Raw genomic sequence first — 27,631 nt, 5'->3', positions numbered from 1 at the left:
TATTCACAGAGTTGTGCAGCGATCACCACAGTCAATTCTAGAACATTGCATCACCCCAAAAAGCATATCTGTGTGCTTTAGCCATCACTCCCCGCTCCCCATTTTTTCTCAACCCTTCAATCCCTGGCAACCACTGAACTACATCCTTCTCTATAGATTGTCACGTTTGGGACATTGTGTGTGTATATATGGAATCATATATCATGTGGTCTTCTGTAGCTGGTGTCTTTTAACTTAGTATGCTTTTGACCAAGTTAATTCATGTTGTCGCACGTACCAGTGCTTTTCTTCTTTTTATGGCCAAATAATATTCCAGGGTATGGATACACCATATTTTCCTTATCCATTCCTCAGTTGATGGACATTTGGGTTGTTTCTACTCTGGGACAATTGTGAATAGTGCTGTAAGGAACATTTGTGTGCAGGTTTTTATGTGGACATTATTTTCAGTTCTCTGGGGTGGATACCTAGACGTGGAATTGCTGGCTCGTATGGTCAACCTACATGTAATGTTTGAGAGCTGCCTCACTGTCTTCCAAAGCAGCTGCACATTTTCCATTCCCACCAGCAGGAAATGAGGGTCTGATTTCTCACATCCTCGTCAACACTGGCTGTTGTCTGACTTGATGACAGCCATCCCAGAGGAGAGTGGGATGCCATTGTGGTTTTCATTTGAAATTCCCTGATGATTAATGGTGTTGAGCATCTTTCCAAGTGTCTTTTGGCCATGTGTATGGCTTCTTAGGAGAAATGTCTATTAATGTCCTTTGCCCAGTGTTTAAATTGGATTATGTGAGTTTATTACTGAGTGGTAAGAGTTCTTGATGCATTTGATCCAAGTCATTTATCATATGATTTGCATATGTTCTCCTATATATCGGTTGTTTTTTCACTTCCTTGATGGTATTTTCTGAAGTACAAATTTTAAAAATTTTGATGAAGTTCAATTTATCTCTTTTTTTCCTTTTGTTGTTTGTGCTTTTGGTGACATATCTAGGAAACCATTATTTGATCCCAAGTCATAAAGATTAACTCATTTTCTTCTAAGCATTTTATAGTTTGGGCTGTTAAAGTATTTAAATCATTTTGAGTTAATATTAGTGTATGGTATGAGATAGGTGTTCAACTTCATTCTTTTGCATGTAGATGTCCAATAGTCCAGTGCCGTTTACTGAAAATGGTCTTCTTTTCTCTTTGAATTGACCTGGCACCCATATTGAAAATCAGTTTACTATAAATGGGAGGGTTGTTTTTTTTTTCCCCTGAACTCTCAACTGCATTCCATTGATCTCTATGTCTGTCCTTACGCTGGTATATTATAGTCTTGAACACTGTAGCTTTGTAGTAAATTTTTAATTCAGGAAGTGTTAGCCTCCAACTTAGCTCTTCCGTGTCAAGACTGTGTTAGCAATTTTGTGTCCTGGTGTTTCCATATAAATTTTAGGATCAGCCTATCAATTACTGCAAAAAAAAAAAATTCAGCTGAGATTTTGAAAGACTTTGCGTTAAATCTGAAGGTCAATTCAGGGAGTGTTGTCATTTTACCAATATTAGTCTCTAATTCATGAACATGGGATGTCTTTCCATTTGTTTTGGTCTTCACTTTCTTTCAGTAATGTTTTGTAATTTTCAGCGTACAAGTCTTTCACCTCCTTTGTTAAATTTATTCCTAGAGATTTTTAATTCTTTTTAATGATATTATAAATAGAATTATTTTCTTAATTTAATTTTCAGATGGCTCATTGTTAGTGTACAGAAATACCCCTTTTTGGGGTATATTTATCTTGTATCTTGAAGCCTCCATGAACTCATTTATTAGCTCTCATAATTCTTTCTGGGGGGTTGCTTAGGATTTTCTATATATGTGCTTAGTTATCTTTAAGCAGAAATAATTTTACTTCTTCCTTTCCAATCTAGATGCCTCATTTATTTTTCTAATCTTGTTGCTGGCTAGGACCTCCAGTATAATGTTAAATAGAAGTGGTGAGAGTGATAATCTTTGTCTTGTTCATGATCTTGGGGGAAAGCATTCAGTCTTCCACCATTAAGTACATGTGTGATATTAGCTGTGAATTTTTAATAGATGCTTTATATCAGGTCAAGAAAGGTCCCTTCTATTCCTAGTTTGTTGAAGGTTTTTATCATAAGAGGGTATTGGGATTTTGTCAAATGCTTTTCCTGCATCTATTGAAATGGTTATGGGTTTTTCTCCCTTTTATCCTATCGATATGGAATATTGCATTGATTTTCTGGTGTTTAAAACCCACCTTGCGTTCCAAGGATAAATCCCACTTGGTTCTGATGTATAATCATTTTTTATATGTTGCTAGATTTGGTTTGTTAGAACTTGATGGAGGAATTTTCCATCCATACCCATGGAGATATTGGTCTTTAGTTTTATTTTCTTGTGATACATTTTTTTAAAGATTTTATTTATTTATTTGACAGTGAGAGAGACAGCCAGTGAGAGAGGGAACACAGCAGGGGAGAGGGAGAGGAAGAAGCAGACTCCCAGCCAAGGAGCCCGATGTGGGGCTCGATCCCAGGACTCTGGGATCACGCCTTGAGCCGAAGGCAGACGCTTAACAACCGAGCCACCCCAGCGCCCCATATTTTCTTGTGATATTTTTGTCTGGATTTGGTGTCAGGGTAATACTTATAGTCCAATTAAATACAGGAGATGAGAACAACTAGAACCCCCCCCCATTTTTCTTGGATTTGTACAGCTAGGTAGATGTTAGTGCCTGTCACAGAGATTGAGATTCCAAGGGAGGAAGAAAAGAATGACGAATCTGATAATTAAGATCATGGTATGAGAACCATTTGGGTTTCACCCCTGTTGACCTAGCAGGTGCCAGTCTGTTTTAAGAAGAGTGTGGTCCACAGCCTCCACTTTCTCCAGAACAATTGGCACCTACCCTCAGAAACTCTCCCATCCACCTTCTGGTCCAAGAATGCAGGAGTGTTTCCTGCTTTATAAAATACATGTTCAGTATCGAGGTGAGACCTGCTCTCAAACCCTCACCTAAGCTTGGCACCTCACTACTCCCTTTGTTACCTTGGTTTCGGGTCTCTGGCTCTGAATCCTTCCAGCTTGGATTCTGACCGCATTACCTACCTGCTCTGTGGATACAGAAGTCCTCACCTCGCATTGCATGGGCACTGAGCCTCATCACCCCAGGGTCTGATGGCATATTCTGCCTGCTCGAACTGCTTCTTCTCTTCTACCTTTCTTTTTGCTGGGATTCTTCAGACTGTCTTGTCTGCTTGAATTTGGAGCTGCTACCCTGTCCTCCCTCATTGGTGCGGCCTGTCCCCACTGCCCCCTTAGCTCCAGAATCCTGAGTTCGGTTTCCCCACCTGGACTTCACTCTTCTTATATCCTATCCCAATACCAACGGGCCTCACCTCTCCCCATTCCCCCCACCTGTCCCTGTTGTTGGTCCTGGATTTCCCTGGCCTGGCCTGTCCTGCTGCTGATCATATGTCAACTGGGACCCCACGGTATTGACTGTCAAGGTGAAAAATTCAGTTCGTTATCCTCTGTGGTTGAGTTATACGTGAAAGCGTATCCTTTGACCGAGGGTCTTTGTAGACGGAAGAAACAAGGAAGTGCGACAGCTTTCCAGGGGAGGATTACCTTTAAGCTCTGTGGAAGGTTCCTCATATCACCCAGCAAAGCACTGGAAACCTTTCAAAGAAGACTGAAAACAAACCTCAGAATCACAAACACTGCTTTCTGGTAGGGCCATATCCACGGTTTTAACTGGATCCAAGCCATCCTGTGAATGTTCTCTCCATGTTGCCTTTCTATTTAAAAAAGTGAGAAGAGGGAAACAATAGATTAAAATGATATACAGGGTAAATAATCAGTGTGGTCAGCGGAACAGATCACCCTGAGATTTCTACATGTTCCCAAAGAAGCAGTCAGATCAATTTGAACAGGAACAACAATCTAAGTATAATTGGAATACAACTTCTGGGAGCTGGGCAGGGACGGGGGGGTGTATATCTGAGGATACAGTGCTGGAGGACTTACCGCATTTCAGGTGAATTTAATGAAGAGAAACTCACGGTTAAACGTACCCTGGAAAATTTTCTGTATTACAAAAATAAAATGTCACAAACCCATCCAGATAGGAAAAACAGGTTACTTAAAAAGGAATTAAATTCAGATTAATCAGAAACTAGCTCAAGTGAAAAGGGACATTCATTGAAAGGACACAGGAAATTTGGAGCAGGAAAACCTACAGCCTCATAAACAACTGAAACTGGGCCTAGGAAATCTCCTCCCCTCCTCCTCCTCCCCCTCCCCCCATCCTCCTCCCCCCCCTTTCCCTCTCCTCCTCCTCCTTCCCCTTCCTCTTTCTCCTATCCCTCCTCCTACCCCTTCTCCTCCTCTTCCTACCCCTCCTCCTTCTTCCTTCTCTTCCTTCTTCCTTCTCCTTCTTCTTCCTCCTCTTCTTTCCCCTCCTTCCTCCTTTCCTCCTTCTTCCTCCTCCTCCTTCCTCCTCCCCCTCTTCCTTTTCCTCCTCCTCTCTCTCCCTCTAATGCATACACATACATACTTCATTTACTGTGCACAGCTCAATAAGGCTGTCGGCCTGTTATTTCTTTACCCAGCATTCATTGGATACACCTCTCTTTGTCAAATTTTAATTAACTATAAGAGAAAAGCTATGTGGCTCAGCTCATCGGTGTTCAGGAGGGACCTTAAACAACAGGTTGAGGACCAGTCTATGTATCAGTTCACCTTGGAGCGGGTACCCACTCCTGATCTGATCCAAACAAAAAAGAGCTCAGCTCTTTCCTGGTCAAGCAAATGGGTTTAAAAAGAAAAAGGCTGGGGTGCCTGGGTGGTGCAGTTGGTTAAGTGTCTGACTCTTGGTTTTGGCTCAGGTCGTGATCTCCGGGTCGTGAGATGGAGGCCCATATTGGGCTCTGCATTCAGCGGGGAGTCTGCTTAATTAAGACTTTCTCTCCTATGGGGCGCCTGGGTGGCACAGCGGTTAAGCCTCTGCCTTCAGCTCAGGGCGCGATCCCGGCGTTATGGGATCGAGCCCCACATCAGGCTCTTCCGCTATGAGCCTGCTTCTTCCTCTCCCACTCCCCCTGCTTGTGTTCCCTCTCTCGCTGGCTGTCTCTATCTCTGTCGAATAAATAAATAAAATCTTTACAAAAAAAAAAAAAAAGACTTTCTCTCCTTCTGTGCCCACCCCCACTCTGTCTCTGTTTCTCTCTCAAATAAATAAATAAATCTTTAAAAAAAGAAAGAAAGAAAGAAAGAAAAAGGCTGATTGTCTTAGCCTGGATTTCTTAGAAACAAGAGCCAAAGGCAAAATTTATGTGCTAAAATGCATTGGGAGGTGTCCCAGAGAAGCAAGAGTGAGGGGGGAAAGGAAGGGAATAGCACGAGGAAGTCAAGAAAGTAAATCTGAGGCATATCATTGAGCTGGCCGTAGCTTCTTAAAAAAGTAGGTCTGGATGCTCAGTCATGGTTATGAAGCGCTTCCTTAAAGAGACGGAAGGGGACTGCTGAGTCTCGGAACTGCTTGTTGGAAGGTGCAGAGAGGGTGAGAGAAGACAGGTGCACGTGCTTTATCTCATAATGCCTTCTCATCCCCTGCTTCTTTGGTCCAAGCCCACCTCCCCCATGCTTCTGAAACGCATTACCCATCCCTCCAGGCAGCTGCTGTGGGTCTATCCGGGGGCACGTGGGCACTGCACCTGCTGTGGGTCCAGCCACCATGGAGATAAACTGAGTCTGTGCTTCTGAGCAGTCTGAGACCATTCTTGATGTTAGGAGGTAACCAGCTGCAGGTGAGACTTTAGGAATTGCACGTTATATTAGTCATGGTTCTCCAGAGAAATAGAACCAATAGAATGTGTACAAAAACAGAAAGAGATTTATTATAAGGAATTGGCTCATGTGCTTATGGAGGCTAGCAAGTCCAAACTTGCAGTATGGGCTGGCAGATGTGAGAACCAATGGCACCATTCTGGTCCACAGGCAGTCTGCTGGAGAATGTTTTCTTACTCTGGGAAAGGTCCAATTTTTTTCTTCTGGTCAGTCCCTTCGCCTGATTAGATGTGGCCCTCCTACATTATAGAAGACAGTTTGCTTTAGTCTACCAATTAAGATGTTACTCTCATCCAAAAACACCCCTGCAGAAACAACCAGAATAATAGTTGGCCAAATAACTAAGCACTCCATGGACTAGTCAAGGTGACACATAAAATGAACCATCATGCCTGAGAATTTCTGGGCTTGCTCAAGAAATTCTCTGCCAAGGTCCAGAATTCAGGCAGGATCACAGGGAACTGGGGTGGAGCAGACTGGTCCCAGACACTGGACTCGGCACACAAATTGACAACCAGGTCTGATACCAGATTATTACCATATGGTTCATTATTGTTGTGCAGAGATTATCACTGATCATGTGTTTATCTTTAAATTCTATTGACTTGCCTCTTGCTGATGAAAACTTGATTGTTTAAACTAGTTATACTTTGAGGATATTTTTTGCCATGCTTGAGAAGAATGGATAAAAAGAATTTTCAAAGCTGAACTTTGTCTTTTGCTAGGAAACTATCGTTCCAAGCTGTAGCCTTTGCCTTCCTGATCATGTTTTCTTTGGTGGAAAGACAATGAGCGATGGCCTAACCCTGATAGACCAGAGCAAGCATACCGTGTGAGTGTGAGCGTGAGCGTGCCAGTGGAGGACTGGGAATGTATGCTCCATATAAATGGAAATGATGCTGTCTTGAGGACTTACTGTAAGTTTGTCTTCTTTCTCTTCCTTGAATGATTCCTTATAGATTTTTGACCTGCCCCTCAGCACCGCCCACTATTCCTGTCCATCTGCAGATGCACATTCTCACTCACGGCAGGGCCTGCTTGTTTCAGTTGTAAGCAACGTAACAAAATTGTTGATGACGTAGTTCAACGCAGCAAAAGTGTTAATGATGATGTGGCATGCATTCTGTCTTTCATGCTAACTCTTGGAAATCTGGGGTGCATTTTCCACTTACAGCACGTCTCAGTTTGGATTTACCGTGTTTCAGAAGCTCATTAGCCACTCGTGGCTGCCATATTGGATAGCACGGCTCTTGAACGACAGATCCGAACCTTGGCTGCAGGTCAGGATCATCTGGGGATTTAAAATACGAACACTGAGGTCCTCCCCTGCAGCGATTCTGATTTAATGGGGCTGGGTTGAGGCCTGGGCTCCTCTGGTGACTTTTATACTCAGGCTTGAGAACCACTGGTCTATAGGGCGTTCTCCCTGGGAAGGTGAGTCCTTCCCCCCGCCCTCCCCTCCCCCTGCTCTGGCCAGACCTCTCTTCCCTCCATCCCCATGAGACCCACATTGTAAACAGAAATTAAGCAAGCTCTAACTTGGGTCATGGGGAGAAGAAAAACAGAAACAGGATGGTATTAAATTCTGTCTGACAGGCAAGAGTGAACAAGCTGAAAACATTTGTCTTCTCTGGGTCTGTTTACCAACAGGCTTGGTAATTATTTGCTTGCCACTGCCCTTTATGCTTGCAGTGTGTTTCCTGATCTCTCTTTGCCAGAGCGTTCTCTGAGAATTGAGAATCACTGATGGACACTAGAGATTTGGCAAGATGTCCCCCCACGTTCCACTGGGAGCTTCCAGCGGGAACAGAGGCATTCTGTGAGGGATCTGGGTTCCCGGAGACCCCTCCAGAAAACCAAGGGTATCATGACTTCTGCAGAACCCATTTTTCTCTGTGCCTGAGACAAGCCAACTCTCCTTCTCCACAAATAGAAACCAGTCCAGACAAACCACAGGGACTCGGGTTTCCAAATGTGTCCCGAAAAGATTGTTTCAGGGAAGTGGACAAATGAGGCATGAGTAATTCAATCAGCAGGGAAACAAACAGTGACGTCCCACATCTGAAACCCAGGGTGTTGGCAGGCAGCTGTCTGGCAGTCCCAGCAGCCCACAAACACCTGGGGCCCCATCTGCCCCGTCGGGCCCTCACATTCAAATTAGACTTCCTGGGGAGGGTGCAGAGCTGGAGGCCATGCATCTTGGGGAACAGAAAATTGCTGAGGGCTTTCTGGGGGCTGAACAATATATGGAGAATAGAATCAGTGGGACGATGTCATGAGTTGCTTGGTTTTTACTCTGTTTGGATGTTCTCAATCCGGAAGTCATAAAGTGAATAACTGGCCCATGCGAGAGCTTTTTGCTTTAGTGAACATGCCGGGTACACATAGCCCAGCCTTTGCCACAGAGCTGGACAGCCCTCCATCTGCTAGGATGCCAAACCCTGTATGTTGACCTCCAGGTAGAGGAAATGAGCCAGGCTGTCCACCCTTACCGATCCAACCTGTCACCCAGAGCCTGTAATTGCAAATGCCAGTTGGTATCAAGGGTACAGTGTGGCTGTGGGTAAGACAGTCAGTAGAGCTCAATGAATAATTCACACAGGAACGCATCCCATGAATTTACTAACGACATCCAGAGATAATCACCTTGCCTACCAACACGGTTCACATAAGGTCAGCCACGTTCCCTATGCTTTCCTAGAGTCTATGTTCTCCTTTCATATACAGGTGCAGAGACAGGGAACAGGATCTCGATGACCAAACTTTTCCTCGCTCTGTTCCCAACCAGCATACTGTACTTGTGTAACTGTTTTAACGAGATAGTCTCGGTGTTCATTTCTGTCATTTGTAAGAAACAGAACCACAGGTCCCATAATCCTAAGCTAAAAAGAGAATTAACTGGTTCACAGAGCTGAAAAGTCCAGGGATTCTGGCCAGCTTCAGGCGTGATTTGGTCCGGGGGCATCAATGATATCATCAGGCCTCTGCTTACTTTTCTCTTCTTCAGCTCTGCTGTGTTCAATGTTGGCTTGATTCTTGGGTTCTCTGAGGTGGCAACATAGTCTCCTGCTGACAGCTCCAATCCTGTGAACCTCCCAGCTTCAAGTCCAGTAGAAATAAGGCCATCTCCTCTCAGTAGCTCCCTTAAGGTCTGATTAAACCAACTTATATCACAAGTTGAACCAGTTGAACCAATAACTGTCACTAGATGATTGGAATTACATCCATCATCTGGAGTAGGTCCATAGTCGGCTTCCTGGAGCCCAGAATGGAGCTTCAGCTGAACCCCCACGGTCTGAGAGCAGGCAAGGAGGTCTCCCCAGGGGGAGCTGCCTGGTCTCTCCAAGAGGGAGCCTTCATACTCTTGGTCCTTCCTGCTTGATTCCATTGATCCTTCTTGGATGGGACACACTGCAGCGATTATGCTCCGGCTGTTTTTGGTGGCCGTGTCCTGGCCTGCCCAGAGGCTACCATCAGATTGAGGGCCTCGCAGGACCCACTAGAGATCATAAGAAATGTGCTTTGTAAACCGTCCCGCACATCACAAACTCAAGTCCTCTTTTTACCATTATTTCTTAGGACCTGTGAATTTAGCTCCTTCCTTTACTTCTTTAGTCTGAATGACTGAAGATTTGGGGGATTATTCTCCAGAGAGGCAACAGAGCATGGACTCTGAAGCCACTGTCCCCAAGTCCAAGTCTAGGCTCTGCCGCTGACTAGCCTGGTGGCCTTGAACAAGATACCCAGGACCTCTGTGCCTTGGTTTCCTCATCTGTAAGTTGGGGACAATAAGATGATCTCCCTCATTAATGAGTTACTACCTGTCAAATGCCCAGAGCAGCGTCAGGCATCTTGCACGTACTCTGTAGTGAAAATAACAGCTTTTACTCTTTCTTATGAAGTGGGTTCCCCTGTCCAGGGGTCATCAAACAGAAATGAATTTCTAAACCTCTCATAAAGAGACGCTGTGGCAGGAGGCTTTCATTCAGGGTCTTGGTGCCTAAAAGCCCCGAGTCTATCTTGTTGGCAACAGGATGTCACCATTTTTTGAAAAGAATTTAAACTCAGACCCAGTCTGGCCTTAGTAAAGCTGCTTTACTTAGCACATCAGAAAAGTAGTTGGGAGCAAGGAACTCTGCACCGTGTGCTTCATGGGTCTGGTGTCAGGAACCAGGCATGACAGGGGCCCGTGGGGTAAAGGTGCCCCGAGAGCCTGACCCGCCAGTGTCACCCCTGCTGGCATCACCTCCGCCCTGGCAGGAAAATGCTCCTTCAAAGGCGTTCTTTTGCTCGCTGTGTATTCTTATCCTAACAGCCCTCCCACCTCTTGCCCCCACAGAACCGCTCTAGCGAAAAGGCCATCAGCTCTGCACATCCTGACTTGGCCGGGAAAGCTGCTGCAGGTTGGGGCTTGTGTCTGGAGGGATTTGGTTTTGATGCGCGGGCTTGGTGCTGTCGTCTCTCTCTCTCCCTCTTGGAGCACAGACACGATAGGGACATCGGTTCCACGGGAGGGACTTTTCACTGCCTTACGGTTTGGACAGGATCCAACACTGTCGGAAACCCCCTAACATTTCGGGGGAAACCTGGGCAGTACATCCGAGCAGGAGAAGGCAGAAGAACGGAGATGCGACAACCCGCGGCCGGGTGACGATGGGGCTCAGGGGACCAAGCAGGCCATTTAAGTCCCCCTCGCTCCCCCCAGACTCCTGAACCCACAAGGACAGCTGGAATCCATTCCTAAAATTCCTTGGAAAGAAGAAATCCACACCCTTTCCCAGGCTTGTGTGCAAGAGCGATCGCCAGAACTGGGCTTCATCAGTCTTTGGGACCGATGGTTTTTTGTGGTGAGGACAAGCCTATGCATTGGAGGCTGTCGGGCAGCACCAGGTGTCAGAGGCACCCCTCCCACAGTTGGAACCCCAGATGTCTCCGGACCCTGCCCAGTGTCCCCTGGGTGGGGTGGGGGGCAGAGCTCCCTGGTTGAGAACCATTGCCCTAGATGGTACATCCTTCCCACACTTGAAGGCCTACTGTGTGCCAGGCTTGTGCCAGGTGCTGGTTAAATCAAAAACAGTAGGCTCCTATCCTCAGACTCAGAAGAACAAAGTTGAAATCGCGTGCAAATTAGTGTAAATGCATAGAGCATGGATTGGTGTATGTCCACGCCAAGAAACACCTATGTTCCGTTCAAGGCGTTACTTACTGTCTTCTGACAGAACCTTCACTGGCCCCAAGGCCTTCTTATTTCACCACCCCTCGAAACCATCCTGTCCACCCTCCCCACTGGAAAGGAAGCAGCTGCTCCCAGTCTCCTGAAGAACCACACTTCAGAGGCTTGGCCAGCGTCCTCCCCGCCTCCCTCTCTCCAGGCAGAATTCCAGGTCTCTAACCTCCTGGGAGGCATTGTGGGTAATGCCGACATCGTGCCAAACATCTGGATGAGAACGGCAAGATGTGGCCAGTTCTTCCAAAGTTTCCATGCTGTGCTGCTGGGATAGAATGTGAAAGTGTCCCTCCCCGCCATGCCGGGACATCTGTCCTCGGTCGGCAGCCCCAGGCTTCCAGCTCTGCAGGGGGGCCCCACACATGGGCTCCACTGCCCTCTCCCCACTTGCTTGGCCTGCTCAGCTCACCATGGGACCGAGGGCAGTGACAGTGCCATCCTGACTCCCCTGGTCCCTTCCCTGGCAGCCCCAGCCCCGCTTTTGTGGTAGTGTCTCGAGCGGATGCTCAGAAACCAGTCAGTACCTCTAGGTGTTTGATGTGATGTATATAAACAGTCAGACGTCCCCCTGACACCTTGGCTCCCCTGGGTTAGAGAGAAACGATGTATGATTCTGAGACTTAGCGTCACTTCTCCATCCTACTTTTTGATAGAAAACTATTAAGAAAACCTGAACCAAGTTCCCTGTCCCAGTTGAACTCATGAGAACAATCATAGATGCAAAATAGGAGCTCTAAGTAAAAAAAAAAAAAAAAAAAAAAAAANGCTGGCTCACGCTGTGCCCCTCTCCTGGCAAAGAAGCCAGCGACATCGCGGTGCTCCAGCCTTGGAAGGGCCCCGGAAGTGCCCCGGAGACCTTTGACCTGAAACCGGCATTTCCATATCCCTGACCTTCCTCTCCCAAGACCTTCTGTTCTCGAAGAGACCCCATAGCTTATTTTCTGCGTGGCCCTGGGTAAGATGTCAGAGGAAGGGCCCCAGAGCCGGCTGACTCCCCCAAGGGGTCGCCCATGGACTGACTGTTAGTTGTGGGACTCCACCAAAACCCGGATTCTGGAAACAGCCTCCTGAAGGTTGCACATACGTGGCAACCCAGAAATCTGGTCGTTCCCGGCTTTCAGCTGCCCGTGCCTGGGGCAGTGAAGGTGGATCACGGGTGGTGTAGTTAACAGCACGGAGCAGCACGGAAGGCATTTTTCCTCTTGCTCTGAAGCTGAGAACGTCTGCAGCCCCGGACATCTTGGCCAGCCGCAATCTCGAGGGTGCTCTGCCCCCAGAGACCTTTAAAAACAGCGTAGATAGCTGTGTCCTGAGCGTTCCTAGCACGGCCCCCAAGGTGAGAGGTAGATTGGACCCTCCGTGGAGATACCTTTCGGCCTCGGGGGGTGGCTGTTATTGGTGAATGACGTGCATGAACGGGTCCCATCACACGTCGTGGGGGCTCCCTGAAGCCTCTCCCCTCTGTCGTAACACCATTTCCGAGGGGCCAGGCCAGAGCTGCTCCCGCCTCCCCGACGCCCAGCAAAGTCTGGAGGGATCGCATTCCCCTTCCACAGATCCTTCCCAGAGGAGGAGGGTAGCCTTCATTGCCCGGCCAGAGGTTCACCCTGGAGGAATATTTGCACTCGGGATAATGTCAGCTCCCTGGGCATCCAGGGACCCCTGTCCCATCCGACACCGTTTCCCAGCACCTAGAACAGTATGTGGCACAAAAAAATATTGGTTGAATGAATGAATGGGAGGAAAGTGGGTTTAAGGCATTACTTTCCAGCCAAAGTCCTCCCCCTCCCTTTTTACCCTGGAGTGCTTTCAACAAACATATGGGAAGGAAAATGTTATAATCAATCTCCATATGTCCATCACCAGCTTCAGTAATTATACAGCCAAATCCGCCTGGTTTTATTTTTTTGCTTTTATTCTGGAAATGTGTAAACATACATAAAAACAGGAGACTACCATAATACACCCCATGTGCGCATCACCCAGCTAACTACTAGCCATGCTAGCGACCCAGCCACAGTGCACTGAGCACACTGGACACAGTTTTAGACCCCCCCACACCCCGTAGGAGTAACCAAATCCGTTCATTTCTGGGCTGTTAGGAGAGAAACAAACCTAACATCTTATAATTACATCCAACTTCCTTTCTGGAAAGATCGAGAAAGTGGCTTTTCTTCTTCTTCTCCTCCTCCTCCTTCTCCTTCTCCTTCTCCTTCTCCTTCTCCTTCTCCTTCTCCTTCTCCTTCTCCTTCTCCTTCTCCTTCTCCTTCTCCTTCTCCTTCTCCTTCTCCTTCTCCTTCTCCTTCTCCTTCTCCTTCTCCTTCTCCTTCTCCTTCTCCTTCTCCTTCTCCTTCTCCTTCTCCTTCTCCTTCTCCTTCTCCTTCTCCTTCTCCTTCTCCTTCTCCTTCTCCTTCTCCTTCTCCTTCTCCTTCTCCTTCTCCTTCTCCTTCTCCTTCTCCTTCTCCTTCTCCTTCTCCTTCTCCTTCTCCTTCTCCTTCTCCTTCTCCTTCTCCTTCTCCTTCTCCTTCTCCTTCTCCTTCTCCTTCTCCTTCTCCTTCTCCTTCTCCTTCTCCTTCTCCTTCTCCTTCTCCTTCTCCTTCTCCTTCTCCTTCTCCTTCTCCTTCTCCTTCTCCTTCTCCTTCTCCTTCTCCTTCTCCTTCTCCTTCTCCTTCTCCTTCTCCTTCTCCTTCTCCTTCTCCTTCTCCTTCTCCTTCTCCTTCTCCTTCTCCTTCTCCTTCTCCTTCTCCTTCTCCTTCTCCTTCTCCTTCTCCTTCTCCTTCTCCTTCTCCTTCTCCTTCTCCTTCTCCTTCTCCTTCTCCTTCTCCTTCTCCTTCTCCTTCTCCTTCTCCTTCTCCTTCTCCTTCTCCTTCTCCTTCTCCTTCTCCTTCTCCTTCTCCTTCTCCTTCTCCTTCTCCTTCTCCTTCTCCTTCTCCTTCTCCTTCTCCTTCTCCTTCTCCTTCTCCTTCTCCTTCTCCTTCTGATCTGAGAAGCAGCCCCCAGTCGTCAGGCTGTGTGCATGTAAATGCAGACATGGAAACACATATAAAAGCACCCCCCCCAGCAGGTCATTATCTGTGTTTATCTTATCAGAATACTCCTAAACCAGGCCCACTTAGAACAAGGCGTCCCCAGTTCAGTTTATAAATCCAGCGTCCCAGGCGGAAAACAATTTGAAAGGCAGCATTGTTTCTGGACAAGGCTGTGACTGTGATAGCAGAGTGTGTATGGCTTCTGTCTGCTAATAAATTGCCGGCCCCGGGGTTGTGGCCAGGGACCTTGGCAGGATGTTACGCCTTGTGTCTTCCCCTTCCCAGGCCCATCAGCCCAATGGCCACGTAGAGATCCAGACAGAAGAGGGTTTGTGGAGCTCCTGGGATCATGGAGTCGTGGATTCTGCTCTCAGGGCCTTGGTCCCCACCACGGGACACGTCCCTGGCCGTGACTCCGGGCTTCTCGGAGGGTGGACTCAGCTGGGGAGATCGAATCCAGGGGTCTGCCCTGTGGTGTAGTGAACTCCTCGTTCTGGATACTTGGTTCTTTGGTTTCTGTACGATGGTTTGGTGGTGGCAGTGGGCACGGATGGTGATTGTGGGAGGTAGTGGGCCACACTCTTTCCCACCTCCCTCCCGCGACCCAGCCTCACCCTGGGCCCTTACTGGGAGCACATCGAGAGACACCTTCATCTAGGGGCGGTCAGGGAAGTTTTTGCCAAGTGCATATACAAAAGTACTTTGTAAAACCATGAAAGGCCAGGTGAAAGTGGATGTCGTCGTTAGGGGAAGAAACAGACAAGACTTCTGTGGGCAGTGTCGTGGGTACACACATGGGGCGCAGACGGTCACCACCAGCCTCGGGCCATCGCCAGCCTCGGGCCAGGGTTTTAAGTTCTGTGTACAAAATGCAGGTACTGAAGCAGATCTCATAAGGCTGCCGCAGAAATAAGCCAGTAAAGTAACAGTATTATTATAATATTTATGTGTAATATAATTAACAATGTGATTATTAAAGGCAAGTTCAAAGGGGCTTCTGGATGGCTCAGTGGGTGAAGCATCTGCCTTCAGCTCAGGTCATGATCCCAGGGTCCTGGGATCGAGTCCCGCATCGGGCTCCCTGCTCAGCGGGGAGCCTGCTTCTCCCTCTCCTCCCTGCTCCTGCTCTCTCTCTCTCTCTCACTATCTGTCTCTCTCTCTCCAATAAATACATAAAATATTTAAAAAAATAAAAACGAAAGCAAGGTGCTAAAAAGAGACGAGTAGGTCTCTATGGGTAAATTGGAAAATTCTTGATGGGGAATGGCAGTAGATGAGAAGCAATTTTCCATGGAAATCGCAGAGTTGGGGGCAATGAGATTGCCCTAAAGATATGGGTTGTTTTTATGCCAGGCAGCAGGCAACCCCTGAAGGCTCTTGAGTGAGACAAGCATGCTGAGGAATGACCGTGAAGCCCAGCGGGGAAGAGGAACAGACTTTGGAGTCTGCTCTTGGTGTAGCCATGCAAGTGCCCTTCAAGCTCCCGGCCCTGGGTCTTTGATGGTAGAGCGGGAGCGAATATCGGCCACCTCGCATCCTGCAGCTCTCCTGGTAGGACACCTTTGAAATAGTGGCTATTGTTCTTTGTGCCTTAGAAAGACCATCTGTGAGTACGGTGGAGAATGGGGGTGCTTTGAAGGAAGGAGCAACGAGAGGCAGAAGCTAAGGTCAGGATCCAGGTGGGGACCCAGGGGAGGACCCAGGCACAGGCCGAAGCTCTGCTGCTCCTTCCCATCCCAGAGACCCCCACGGAAATGCCGGCCCCTCTGCAAGGCCCTGCCTTCCCCTCCACCCCCACCCCTACGCCCATTCACTCTTGATCCCACCAGTTAACCTGTTTCCTTCTGAGCCCTTCGCAGGCTGTAATTATATATACTTTCCTCTCTCCTTAATTATTATCTGTCTCTCCTCGCAGACTCTGTGCCCCGCACCAGGGTCTGTTTCACCACACCTGGCGTCCAGGTGTTACAGATGCCCCCTCCCCGCCCCCCACTGCCCTGGACTAGTCTCCTCAGGCCACGGTAACAAATTACCACGAACCAGGGGGCTTAACACAACAGAAATGGGTTCCCTCCCCTTGCTGGAGGCCGGAAGTCTGCAGTCAGGGTGTGGGCAGGGACACCCTCCCTCCAAAGGCTCCAGAGGAGAACCTTCCCTTGCCTCTTCCAGACTCTGGTGGCTCCAGGCACCTCTTGGTTCTGGCGGCGTTGGTCCAGTCTCTGCCCCCACCCTCACATGGCCCTCTCCTCTTCCGTGTGTCCCTCTTCTGTTTGTCTCTTCAACAGACACTTGTCGTGGGATGTAGGGCCTCCCCGGATAATCCCAATCAATACCATCTCCAGACCCTTAACTTAAATACATCCACAAAAACCCTTTTTGCAAATAAGGTCACATTCATAAGTTCTGGGAGATGGGTGTCCCTTTTTGGGGACCACCATGCAGCCCACCACGCCCTCCTTTGTGCGACGTTCTCCTGGAATAAAGATGTTTTGAGCAATAGTGACTTGCCACGTGTGCACCGGGTGCAATGCACTGTTCCAGGCCCAGGACTAGCCTCACGTGACCCAGGAAGCGTCAGGCTCTCAAGGAGCTTGCCTTCTTTTTAGTGGGAAGGGGCCTGCGATGAGCAAATGTAAATGAGCATGAATGTGCCAGATGGTGGACACACGTGAGGAGGAGGAAAGTCAAGCCAGGAACAAGGTGGAGTGCGTGGGATAAGTGGTGGAGGCAGACTGTACTTCGATGGGCGCTCAGGGGAGGCCTGCAGGGGTGGGGGGGATTGGGTACAGTAACCAGAAGTGGATTTCCCACTGCTGCCCTTCTTGGCATTCCTGACCTCTGTGTAGGCCATTTCCGTGACTTCCAAAGAATTCAGTACCAGACCCAGGAAAGGGGCAGATCTCTCTCCAGGGAGGAGAGAACGAAGGAAAGACCAAGGGTGGGTCTGGGGATGCTCCCAAAATGGGGGAACTTGGGTTGCAGCTGGCTCAGGGTCTATAACCCCGCAGAATTGGCTCTTTCTTGAGGAACCTCAAAGCCAGGGCAGCTACCAAACCAGGGGCTCCCCGGTGGTGAGGGCCGTGGAGGGGAGCACCCTGGAGACGCCCCAGGGGTGGCAGGGTGGCGAGCCGCTGAAGTCCAGGGACTGTGGTATCTGGGGTACATGGAGGAGACAGTTCCTTTGAAGCCTGTGAAACAGGAGCAGAGCAGGAAGCTGCAAAGGATACCAGAGCTCAGGGAAGTGTCCCAAAGGAGCCAATTCCAACTTTTCGGACTACGGTTTAAATTAGTAAGCAAACTGTGCAGTCTGAGAATGAAATACCGTCTTCAGCCTAACTGCATGTTCTGGATTCTGTGAGGTCTGCCACACAGCACCCAGAGACCCCGGGCTTGGTCTTGGGTGCCGGCACATCTCAGCAAGCAAGTGACTGCAGGCCGGGGACCCTAACACCGCCTTTTCTCTCTCTTCTTCCTCTCCTTCCCTCCAAACTCCCTGAGCATGGCATGTCCCTTCAAGAGTCAGAGCACGAAGCAGGGCACAGCAAGCTGACCATCTTTTTCTCCAAAGAGCCAGAGGGTAAACATTTTAGGCTTTGTGGCAATGACACAGTTCTGCCCTTTTAACCCCAAAGCAGCCGTAAATAGTAGACGTGGATGGGTGTGGCTGGGTGCCAGTTAAACTCGATTTACAAAAGCAGGACAGGTCAGGTTTGGCCCGTGGCCGGAGTTTGCCGACACGTGATGCAGACAGTGGGGAGCTATCGAGTGTTCTTGAGCAGACGAGTAGCCTGCTCGGAGAGGACGGCTGCGGCAGCAGTGGGTGGCAGAGACGGGCCCCGGGCAGGGAAGACTGCAATTCCCTTGGCTCGGGGTCTCCGACTGAGCTCTGGCTCCTGAGGACGCAGCAGTTTTCCTGAGATAACGTGGCTTTTACCACACTCCTGGAAAGCAGGATGCTCGCTACTCTGGGACCACCCAAGGAGCGGACGGTTTACTGATCTCATTTTTAAGTAAAATATTTTAATAACGTTTACGAGTTCTCTCCAGGCCAGGACCCTCCCGGCATCTGGGCTGCGTCTGGTTAAAGAGTGCTTTGCGGGCAGCTCTGCCGGTCTTGGAACCCTTGTGTTTGGGTTAAAGATGGGGAGGAGGGAGAGAGGGAGGGAAGGAAGTCCCCCGGGCCACAAGCATGCTGGATGGTCGGTCACGGCCTGCGCAGATTTGGAGAAAAGCAAGGCCTGTGGGGAGCCAGGTGCTTGGGGCAGAGGGCAGCCGAAGAGCAGGGTGGGCCCAGGCGAGCGGTGGTCGAGGTACCTGCTGAATTGGGAGGCTTGCCTTTTGACCTAGATTGGGGCAGGGGGTAGGGGGCGGTTTGCTTTGGATTCTGGTTGTTCCTTGTTTTGTTCCATTTTCATCTGGGGACTCTCCCTAATATAAAATTGATCCAGATGTTTGGTTTATATGAAGATATTTGGCATCTGATAAAGCCCACAGGGTGCTGACAGAATTTAATATTCTTTTAGTGCTGGGTGGACCCAAATCACGTTACCACCACCACTTCCTGGCAAACAGGTCTTGCCCGAGGAAGTGAACCCTGCAGAGGCCAGAGCCCAGTTCAGGCCCCAAGGGCGGGTGAGGCAGCCGGCTGCTCATAAGAAACGCAATGCCATTCTCTCTGCTTCCCTTCTCCCCGCAGCCCCACTCGGGCCACGTGTGCAGTGGCTCGCAGACACTGAGACGTGTCCATCCCTGCTCTCCTCTCTCTCCTCACCCCACCCCATCTCATGGCCCGAGGAGTTGAGCAGTTTTACGAGAATGCACTCAGCATGGATGGATAGACACACAGTCGAGGCAGACAGGGGGACAGACTACAGTCGGCTTCTGGGTTTGGTGGGAGAGGCCTGTTCCCTGTCCCCTGATTCCTCAATGCCAGGAATCACACCCCCTTTGAAGTCCCACTGACCCCATTTTGACAGTGTCCTAGCTGGGAGGGAAGTATCTGGTCCAGAAACCCGTATGTAGGCCCTCGGGGCCCCGTGAATGTTGCAGAGAAAACTTCCACAAACAAAAGACATCCGCAGGTGAGCATGAGTCAAGGGTGAGTCAGTGACATCACTGGCTTTATTTATATTTAGTTTCCACTGGGGAATAATTCTCAAAAATGCCACCGGTTCACTCTCGTGATGTTAGTGGCATTAATCTTCAACGGCTGAAATTATTTCAGGCACTGTTTCAGTTGCAAACAGCATTTGGTCCAGCCCCCAGAAGGTAAGTGTTCTCAGGGAAAAGAAAAAAAAAATTAGCTCTTGCATTTCTGGCTAATATGTAATTGTGGTGTTAACCCTTGTATCTAAGTCTGTTGGTGGGATGCCCAGTCATCCGTTTCCAGAAGGTTGGACTAGCTAACCGCTTTAGGGAAAAAAAAAAAAAATCTCGGGAAGGCTAGACCCAGGGTCAGGTAGAGATGTGTACAGATACACAGAGGAGCTTAGGACACAGCGCAGTGCGTTTTCCACAGAGAGAAGCAGAGACAGGGAAGGTGGTGACCTTCCTGCTGAAGGTCACTGCTGGGAGATGGATGAGTGGGACTTGAGCTGCAGGCTTGGCTGTGTGTCTTCTCCTGCCCTCAGGGGCCTCAGTGAGGACCTTACTTCTGTATCACCTGGGGTACTTGGTCAATAGGCTTCATCCTCAGGGAGTTGGCATCCACGTTTTGAAAAAGCTCCCAAATGCTCCCCCATCCCTAGGCTGCCCTTCTGCTTAAAATCTCCGTTTCTAGGATCACTCCTTTCAGACGAGGGTTCAGGAGGTCTCGATATGTGCAGAGACAAGATCTCACCTAAAGTGGAGTGACCCTTTCCATACTTGCCCCTTCCCTCCAAGGGCGCGCTCCCTTGCATGTTTGGAATGTCTGGTCTGGTTTTTCTGCTCTGGGGGTTTCCACGGGACTGCTGCTCCCCAGGGCTGTGCTTTTGTCGGCCTTCCTGCCCCCCTCTGGCATGCCTGAAACCATCCCTTGCCCTGTGGGAAATAATTTGGCTATTAAAGGCCGCTGTGAAATCTGTGAGCTACTCCTGCCCTAATGATCTCCTCCCATTGCTAGCTGAAGCCCGGTTAAAGTTGGAGAGCCCCTAGGGGACATCCGGGGGAACTAGTGTAACACACACACACAGTGTAACTAACACACACACACACACACACACACACACACACACACACACACACACTCTCTGGAAACTAGTGTAACACACACACACAGTGTAACTAACACACACACACACACACACACACACACACACACACACACACACACTGTCTGGAAACTAGTGTAACACACACACACAGTGTAACTAACACACACACACACACACACACACACACACACACACACACACACACTCTCTGGGAACTATTGTGACACACACACACAGAGTAACTAACACACACACACACACACACACACACACACACACACACTGTCTGGAAACTAGTGTAACACACACACAGTGTAACTAACACACACACACACACACACACACACACACACACACACACACACACACACACTGTCTGGAAAGCAGCCTGCAGAGGGGTATTGGTCTCAGGTGGAGGGCAGCCCAGCTGTGGATATACTCACGCCTGCTTGTCCAGCAGAGGTCACGGCTGTGGGGCTCCCAGTTAGAAAAGTTGCATTGTTTGCCCGGAAAAATATTAACCTCTTTCCTTTCCTGCAGTAATGCTTGGCCTCCGGGCTGCCCTCTCCTCGCCTGGCACGGCTTCCATAGCCAACAATGGCGATACTTTGCACTTCCCCTGGGCCCTTCATTTGGGCATCTTAGGGCCTATTCTTGTTGTGCGGGTGCCTGCAAAGCACAGCTTCCTCATTCAGAGGCTGGAAACAGGCCCCAGCAGGCCTGGGAGGGATCCCTGGCGTCAATGCACACTTGTCTTCTCTTAAGTTCACGGTTGATCAGCACAGAGCATTTGCCAGCCGGCTCAAGTGGGCTGAAGCCACTGGGCTCTTCCCGATGTCGGGCCAGCTTTGGGCCGTTGTTCAGCAGAGTCATGCCATCCTCGTACACCAAGGGGCCCTCTGATGCTCCCTGTTGCAAGCGGGACACCCCCAGGGGCCCTCTGATGCCCCCCATTGCAAGCGGGACACCCCCAGGTGCCGCCCTTGGCTCTCCAGGCGGTGTGTAGCCTCGGGGATGTCACTGAGCCTCTCAGAGCCTCAATTTCTGCTTGTGTCCAATCGGAGTAACACACTGGAAAGATCTGGAAGCTCCAGAGCAGAACGTGCAGAGCGTTTAGCTCGGTCTGGGCAAACACTCGCTCAGTAGAAGGTGGCTTCTGTTACTGTTCCGACATCCCCGTCATCGTTAGCGTTGCGGACCTTCTCCTTTCCGTGCCTCATCCACACGGGGGCTGTGGCTCCCTGCTTAGCGTCTCTGCATTTTCAGCCAGGGTTTGCAAACCGTGTCCCACAGACATCCAAAGTATCCGTGGCGGAAGTGGGAGCCGGGCTTTGCTCTCATCTGTTTTAAGTATTGTGCTTCTACCCAAGAGCTCATCTGAAGAAGAGATTCCCCAGCCTGATGAATTTGGAAAGTAGCTATTCTAGAAGCTTCTAGAGGGTTTGTTTCTTCCTTTAGCCAGGCTTACTTGCCTGGCCATAGGGCAATGGGATGGATGCTTGGCCAGGCAGCTCAGCATTCCTTTAATGGTAAAGGACTAACGGTGGCGGTCCCATTATGCCCCTGCTTCAAGGACACTCTCATTTAAACCCCCTTTCCTGCAACTCGAGCCCATTCAGTAGAGAAATCTGCTGGCTGTCAGACTGCTTTTGAAATCCCCTTAGAAACTTGAAGGCTAGTATCTCAGGTGGGCGCCCTGGGTAGTTATATCTTGGGCCACTGTGGGCATTCACAGCGGCAGCTGGAGAAGAGGTGGACAGAGGCCTGGCCCCGGGAGTCAACCTCCTCCCTGGACAGAAGCCCCCAGCTGCCCGTGCCGAGAGGGAGCCACCTGCCAGGCCGATCCAGGACATTGTTTGGAGGACAGGGACCTCCAAGGTGTGGTCAGGCCACAGGCAGGAGAGGCTACAGGTGTCTTTACCAGCAAGAGCCAGCCAAGAGTAACACATTCCATGGGGTCCCGGAGCGTGGTGGAGCGTGATGATGGTGGGATCCAGGATCAAGTGCTATCTGAAAATGCGGGCAGACCACAGTCGGCTTGTTGCCACATAGCAGGATTCTAGGCATTGGACAATGTCTAGTGGGGCTGCAGCTCTCAGAGGAGTGGCAGGTGACAAAGGGCAAGTATGGTGAGGCACCAGTCCAAAATTACTGTGTCAGACCGGGAGTGTGCTGGTGATGGAGCTGGGTCCCAGGGACTCGCTCAAGCTTAGAATAATGGCAGATACCTCTTTGCAGAAGTGCAAAGAAGGGATGTTGAATCTCACATTATTGGACTGGAAACTCCCAAGTGTATCTCGTGGTCAACTAGTAATGGCCCTGGGGATGAGAATCGATCCTGCAGGTGGGGAGCAAGGATAGATTTGCTGCAGAAGGGGCGGCTGGGTGGCTCAGTCCATTAAGCATCTGCCTTCAGCTCAGGTCATGATGCCGGGGTCCTGAGATCGAGCCCCACATCAGGCTCCTCGCTCAGGGAGCCTGCTTCTCTCTCTCGCTCTGTCCCTCCCCCTGCTCATGCTCTCACCCTCTCTCTCTCAAATAAAGAAATAAAATCTTAAGAAAAAAAAAAGATTTGATGCAGAAAACAGAAATCTGGCTGTTTCAACATCAGAAAGTTGCCCGTGCTCCTAAATCATTCCTTGGCCCTCGCTGACCAGTTTACATTTGTAGTTGTGTTACAAGGGAAGCCAGCCAAAAAGTCTGAGAGGCCTAGTTCAGCCCCGTTGTGAACGCTAACCTTTGCCGTGTTCCTGACATTAATCCTCTTGGGGCTCATTGCATTTGGAATAAAGTTCAAGTTCACTCCCACCCCCGGCCCCCATTCCTCAGTAGACTCCAGCTACTCAGGACCTCTTCGGATTTCTTGAACATGAAGATCTTGCTCACCCACGGGCCTTTCTTCTTGCTTTGCCCTCTGCCGGGAGCGCTCATTTTCCCTAATGCTCACTCTCTAAACTGCTTCTCCCTCCCGTTCATTCTTCAGCTCTCAGTTTCGATTTCACCCCTTCACCGAGCCCAACTCTGGCCACCCTATCTCAGTGACGTCCTCCCTGAAATTCCCCGTCGGCTCCCATGGCCGTGTCCTTCCCAGCCCTGACCACAGTTCCCTGGCGTGGAAGTGTTTGCTTGCTGACTTTTTTACTGTCTGTCCCTGTCCTCATGAGAACATGGAATGAGTGCACTAGGTAAGTTTTTGTCGGCTAAATGAGTGAATCTGTGCGGCAGCGTTTAATATAAGCCTTTTCCAGCTCGGCACTGCTTCTATCCGTGGCTTGGTCCGTCCTGCATCAGTTTAGTTGGAATCAAAGGCCACAAGGTGGTTCATGAGCTTAATGAGTCATCACACCCCCCCAGATGGCCTGGGACAAGTCTATGTACCACAGACACACTGGCAAGTTCCAGCTGCTGGGGACCCAGATGGCAAAAGGCCAGGTGTACAATAGCGTTCTAGGGCCTGGAGGAAAGTCCTCTGAGTTGTCCTTGACCATTGTTGTCAAGACTGGCCGTGCAGGCCTGCCCCCAACCCGGGGTGGTGGCTCTGTTAGCTTCCCTGGTCACAAAGAAAGGTCTTCTGTCCCGGCTTGTCGGCCCCTTAGTGTTTGCTGCTTACTTTTACAATGTGTTACTTTGCTCGTAAATTGTCTGCCCATCCCACGAGCCTGGGCAGAGCCTCCAGACCACAGGCCGGACACTTGCACCATTGACTTCACCAGGATGACGTGCCGTAGATGTTCCGCTGCCCCCTGGTGTGGTGAGTCCAGACGCTTCCCAGGCGAGGGAGCGGGTCAAGGAACCCAGTCTCTGACTCATGAGTGGTCCAGGGAGCCTGACAAATCCCCTTTTGGACAGAGCCTGCAGATAATCTCGAGCTGTTAGTGGGCCCCGGGAAATGACCCTTGGGGGCCAGAGCTAGAGCAGAATACCTCTCTTGGGAGTCACTGCAAATATTTACCCTCGAAAGTTTGTGCAATCTTCTAAGTTCTTGGATGGCTCTACTCCTCTTCCCAGGCTGAGCCCCAAGCTGCCAGATCTCCAAGAGGAAATCTTGGGACTCCCACTCCTCTAAGAAAATGCAAGCGATGGAGTTGCAGCTACTCTGGGAACATCCTCTAGCAGCAAATCTGTCAGCTGCACTTTGGTTTCCCGGCTCCGTGTTTACCTAAATGGGATTTCCCCCAGATCAAGCCTGTGCCTCCAAGGAGGAGCTTTTAATGGCCAAGCGCTAGGTGCAAAACCCCCGGCTGACCCGATCCTGTCCTCCCCGCTTTCCAGATCAGCCTTGAAGAAATGCAGCGGCAAACCCAAAGCCTTCGTGGCACTGGATATCTTTCTCTTTCTTCCATGGGTGTGTCTGTCTTATGCATTCATTGGCGCCTTCCTTCCCGCCAGCCAGGACCTATGGAGAACTAGCTACACGGGAAGGTCACAGCGGGGCCTTTGCCCATAGTCGCTCGCGGTGAATTCGAATGTAGAGGACACCCAGAAGATTTTGCAGGAAGTAGAGCCTCTTTGAGAATCCGCCCGTGACCTGGCCACGTGGCCAACTTTCCGTCCGAGGATCTGGTGTCCGCCCTTCCCTGCGCTGCTCCCAGGACAGAACAGGAATGGAAAGAACTCCTTGTAAAGGCCATGGGCAGGAGGCCCTTTCGCAGGTGCCAGTCCCCTGCAGAGGGGCCGGGAGTTCCTGCGGTGGACAGTTTTTGTTTTGTTCTGTTTTGCTGACATTTTGTTTTTGTTTTAAAGAAATGGGTGCCTCAGGGTAATGGTATAGGTCTTAGGTTATTCAGATTGGAACTTTTACCCTGTGCGTGAGATTGACTCGTAAATCAGGCAGTTATATTAATAATGGGACCGATAACAAGACAGCTGAGGCTCGGTTTGAATAAATAGCTTCCTTGGGGGTGGAAATCACCTCCCATCTGGAGGCAAAGCGCCGAGGTACAGCTCCAGTGCAGGCATGAGTCTGGAAGTGAGGTTCCCTCGGACATCACGGGGGCTCCACTCTTGGCCAAAAGAGCCCATGGAAAGCTCTTGGAGGCCAGTGAGTTTCTCAGAGTCCAGCTGAGAAGAAGTTCAAAATCAGCTTGACATGCCCGTCTTGCCTGTGATTTCAGGGGAAAATGTCATCAGGGGAAATGGCTCTTTCTCACTTGTGGCGAGATGTCCACAGCAGGGGCAAAAGAGATGAGGAGGATGGGACCTGCCACTTCTCTCCTTCCTCCTGCCACCCTATCTGGTCTCTCATCCACCCTGGCCACTCCTGCCCCCTGTGACCCTCTGCCCACACCAGCCACGGTGAATGCCTAAAACCACAATTCTAATAATGTGTCTCCTTACGTGAATGGCCCCCAGGTCCTCTGTGACAAGCACCAAATCCTTCCCACGTGGCCCAGCCATTCCACTCCCATCACGTGCCCCCAATAACTGAAATGGGTTTTCCAACAAAAACTCATACGCCCAAGTTCCCAGCAACTCTATTCACAATCACCAAAAAGTAGAAGCCATCCAAATGCCCATCCACGGACCAATGGACAAACAAAATGGGGTCTGTCTCTACACAGGAGTATGATTCAGCCGTAAAAAAGAACACAGTACTGAGGGGCATCTGGGCGGCTCAGTCGATTAAGGATCCGACTCTTGGTTTCAGCTCAGATCATGGTCTCAGGGTCGTGAGATGGAGCCCCAGGTCAGGCTCCACGCTCTGCATGGAGTCTGCTTGGGATTCTCCCTCCCTCTCCTTCTGCCCCTCCCCCCAGCACTCATGAGCTTGCTGTCCCTCTCTCTCTCTCAAATAAATAAATAAATCTTTACCAAAAAAAAGAGCAAAGTACTGATACATGATGCAATGTGGACGAACCTTAAAAACTTGCCAAGTGAAGGAAGTCAGCCACAGAAGGTCACATATTGTACGATCCCATTTCTGTGCTCCCGCGACAGACAGCAGATTCATGCTTGCCAGGCTGGGGGGAGAGGGGTGGGAAACTACGGCCAGTGAGTATGGGGTCTCCTTTCGGGGTGATGAGAATGTTCTGGGATTAGGTAGTGGAAGTGGTTGCACGATATTGTGAGTGTGCGAAGTGCCACCGAACTGTACACTTAGAAATGGTTGGGATGGTAAATTGTATGCCACGTGAATTTTACCACAATTAAAAAAAAAATTCTTACCGGGCCCTCCGAGCCCACCTGACATCAGGCCATTGTCCCCTTGCTCATGTCCCTCGAGTCCTGAGGAACACGGGGCTTCATCTCCGCCCCTGGCCAGCCTCCCTCAGGAAACTCTCCAGAGCCCCAGCGTCTGGCCTGCTTGTCCCTCTTCGGTTCCAGCAGCTCTTGCCCTTCCCTGCAGCATGGATTCTTTGGGGTTTTTTGCTCTTTTGAATCGTCAAGCCGACGTGGCCGAGAGAGAGTGAGAGAGAGAGAGAGAATAGGAAGTCAGCGATTGCTGAGGATTGATTAATCCTTGAATTGCTTCATGATCGTGACCCCAGCGGCTAAGGAATGTTCTCCTTAGAGTTTCAAATTCCTCCCTTCTCCACATTCTGTCTCATTCTCATTTCTTTAGTGCTTTCTTCTTGCCTTCTCACTGTTCAGAGCAAAGGCCTTTTCCCATAAGGGAAAACAAACATGTTTTAAATGGTGATTCAGTTCCTGACCTCCCCCACAAAGCTTGACGTAAGCCGTAAGGGACTTAAGGTACTTAGAAGCCATTAATGGATGAGTTAAATGGGCTTTTGTGAGCTGAGCGGGCACCCAGCCTGCCATTTACAGCAGAGCTTTATAGGGAAACCTGCTGGGAGCTCAAAAAAGGTATAAATGTGTTGTATTCCAAAAATGCTATAAATCTGCGGACTCGCTCCCTCTGTGAATGGGATGGGAGCTGATGGATATGGTTGTTCCTGCTCCAAGATGCATGGAGGGAGAAGGAGCCGAATGAGCTTGGAATTCAGGCTAAGAGAGGAGGGCGGTGGGCCTTGCTGGGCTTGTAGGTGGTGGCGTTGTCTCCAGGTTGGCCTTGGCAGTGGGGAAGGGCCGTCCGTGGGCCTCCTCCGCCGTCTCCCTCCTTAGGCAGCCTCCCGCACCAGCTGCGTCCTAGCCGCCCTCCAAGGCGCATGGCTGAGGACTCTTTGGTAATTGAATGGAGACCTTATAGCTCTGTCTCCCCATTCTCACAAGTCCCCGCTGGTGCCTACTGCCCTCAGAGCCTGCTGTGCGTGGGTATAGAGTGGGCATTCTCATCCCCTCCACACTTGTGACGCCTGGAAGCAGAGACTCGGTGTCACGGGGGCCAGCTCCAGAGACTCGGTGTCACGGGGGCCAGCTC

General features: G+C 50.0%; 1 protein-coding gene across 7 annotated transcripts in view; it reads left to right on the top strand.

The window, feature by feature from the left end:
* The window catches only part of SLC39A11 (solute carrier family 39 member 11), a 590,263-nt gene that overhangs the window by 296,021 nt on the left and 266,611 nt on the right, over positions 1-27,631 (top strand). The window contains exon 8 of one of the 7 annotated variants that reach the window (XM_034641032.1): positions 23,294-24,284. The exons of the other annotated variants lie outside the window; for them this stretch is intronic. Coding sequence (XP_034496923.1) covers positions 23,294-23,486 — 193 coding nt within the window. The 3' untranslated portion in view covers positions 23,487-24,284. Of the gene's footprint in view, positions 1-23,293; positions 24,285-27,631 lie in introns of those variants that run through there. 7 annotated transcript variants of the gene reach the window in all.

This window comes from Ailuropoda melanoleuca, chromosome 13 (genome assembly GCF_002007445.2).
Source record: "Ailuropoda melanoleuca isolate Jingjing chromosome 13, ASM200744v2, whole genome shotgun sequence".
Taxonomy (NCBI): Eukaryota; Metazoa; Chordata; class Mammalia; order Carnivora; family Ursidae; genus Ailuropoda; species Ailuropoda melanoleuca.
Note: the sequence above shows the minus strand (reverse complement) of the source record. Positions and strands in the feature narration are given on the sequence as shown.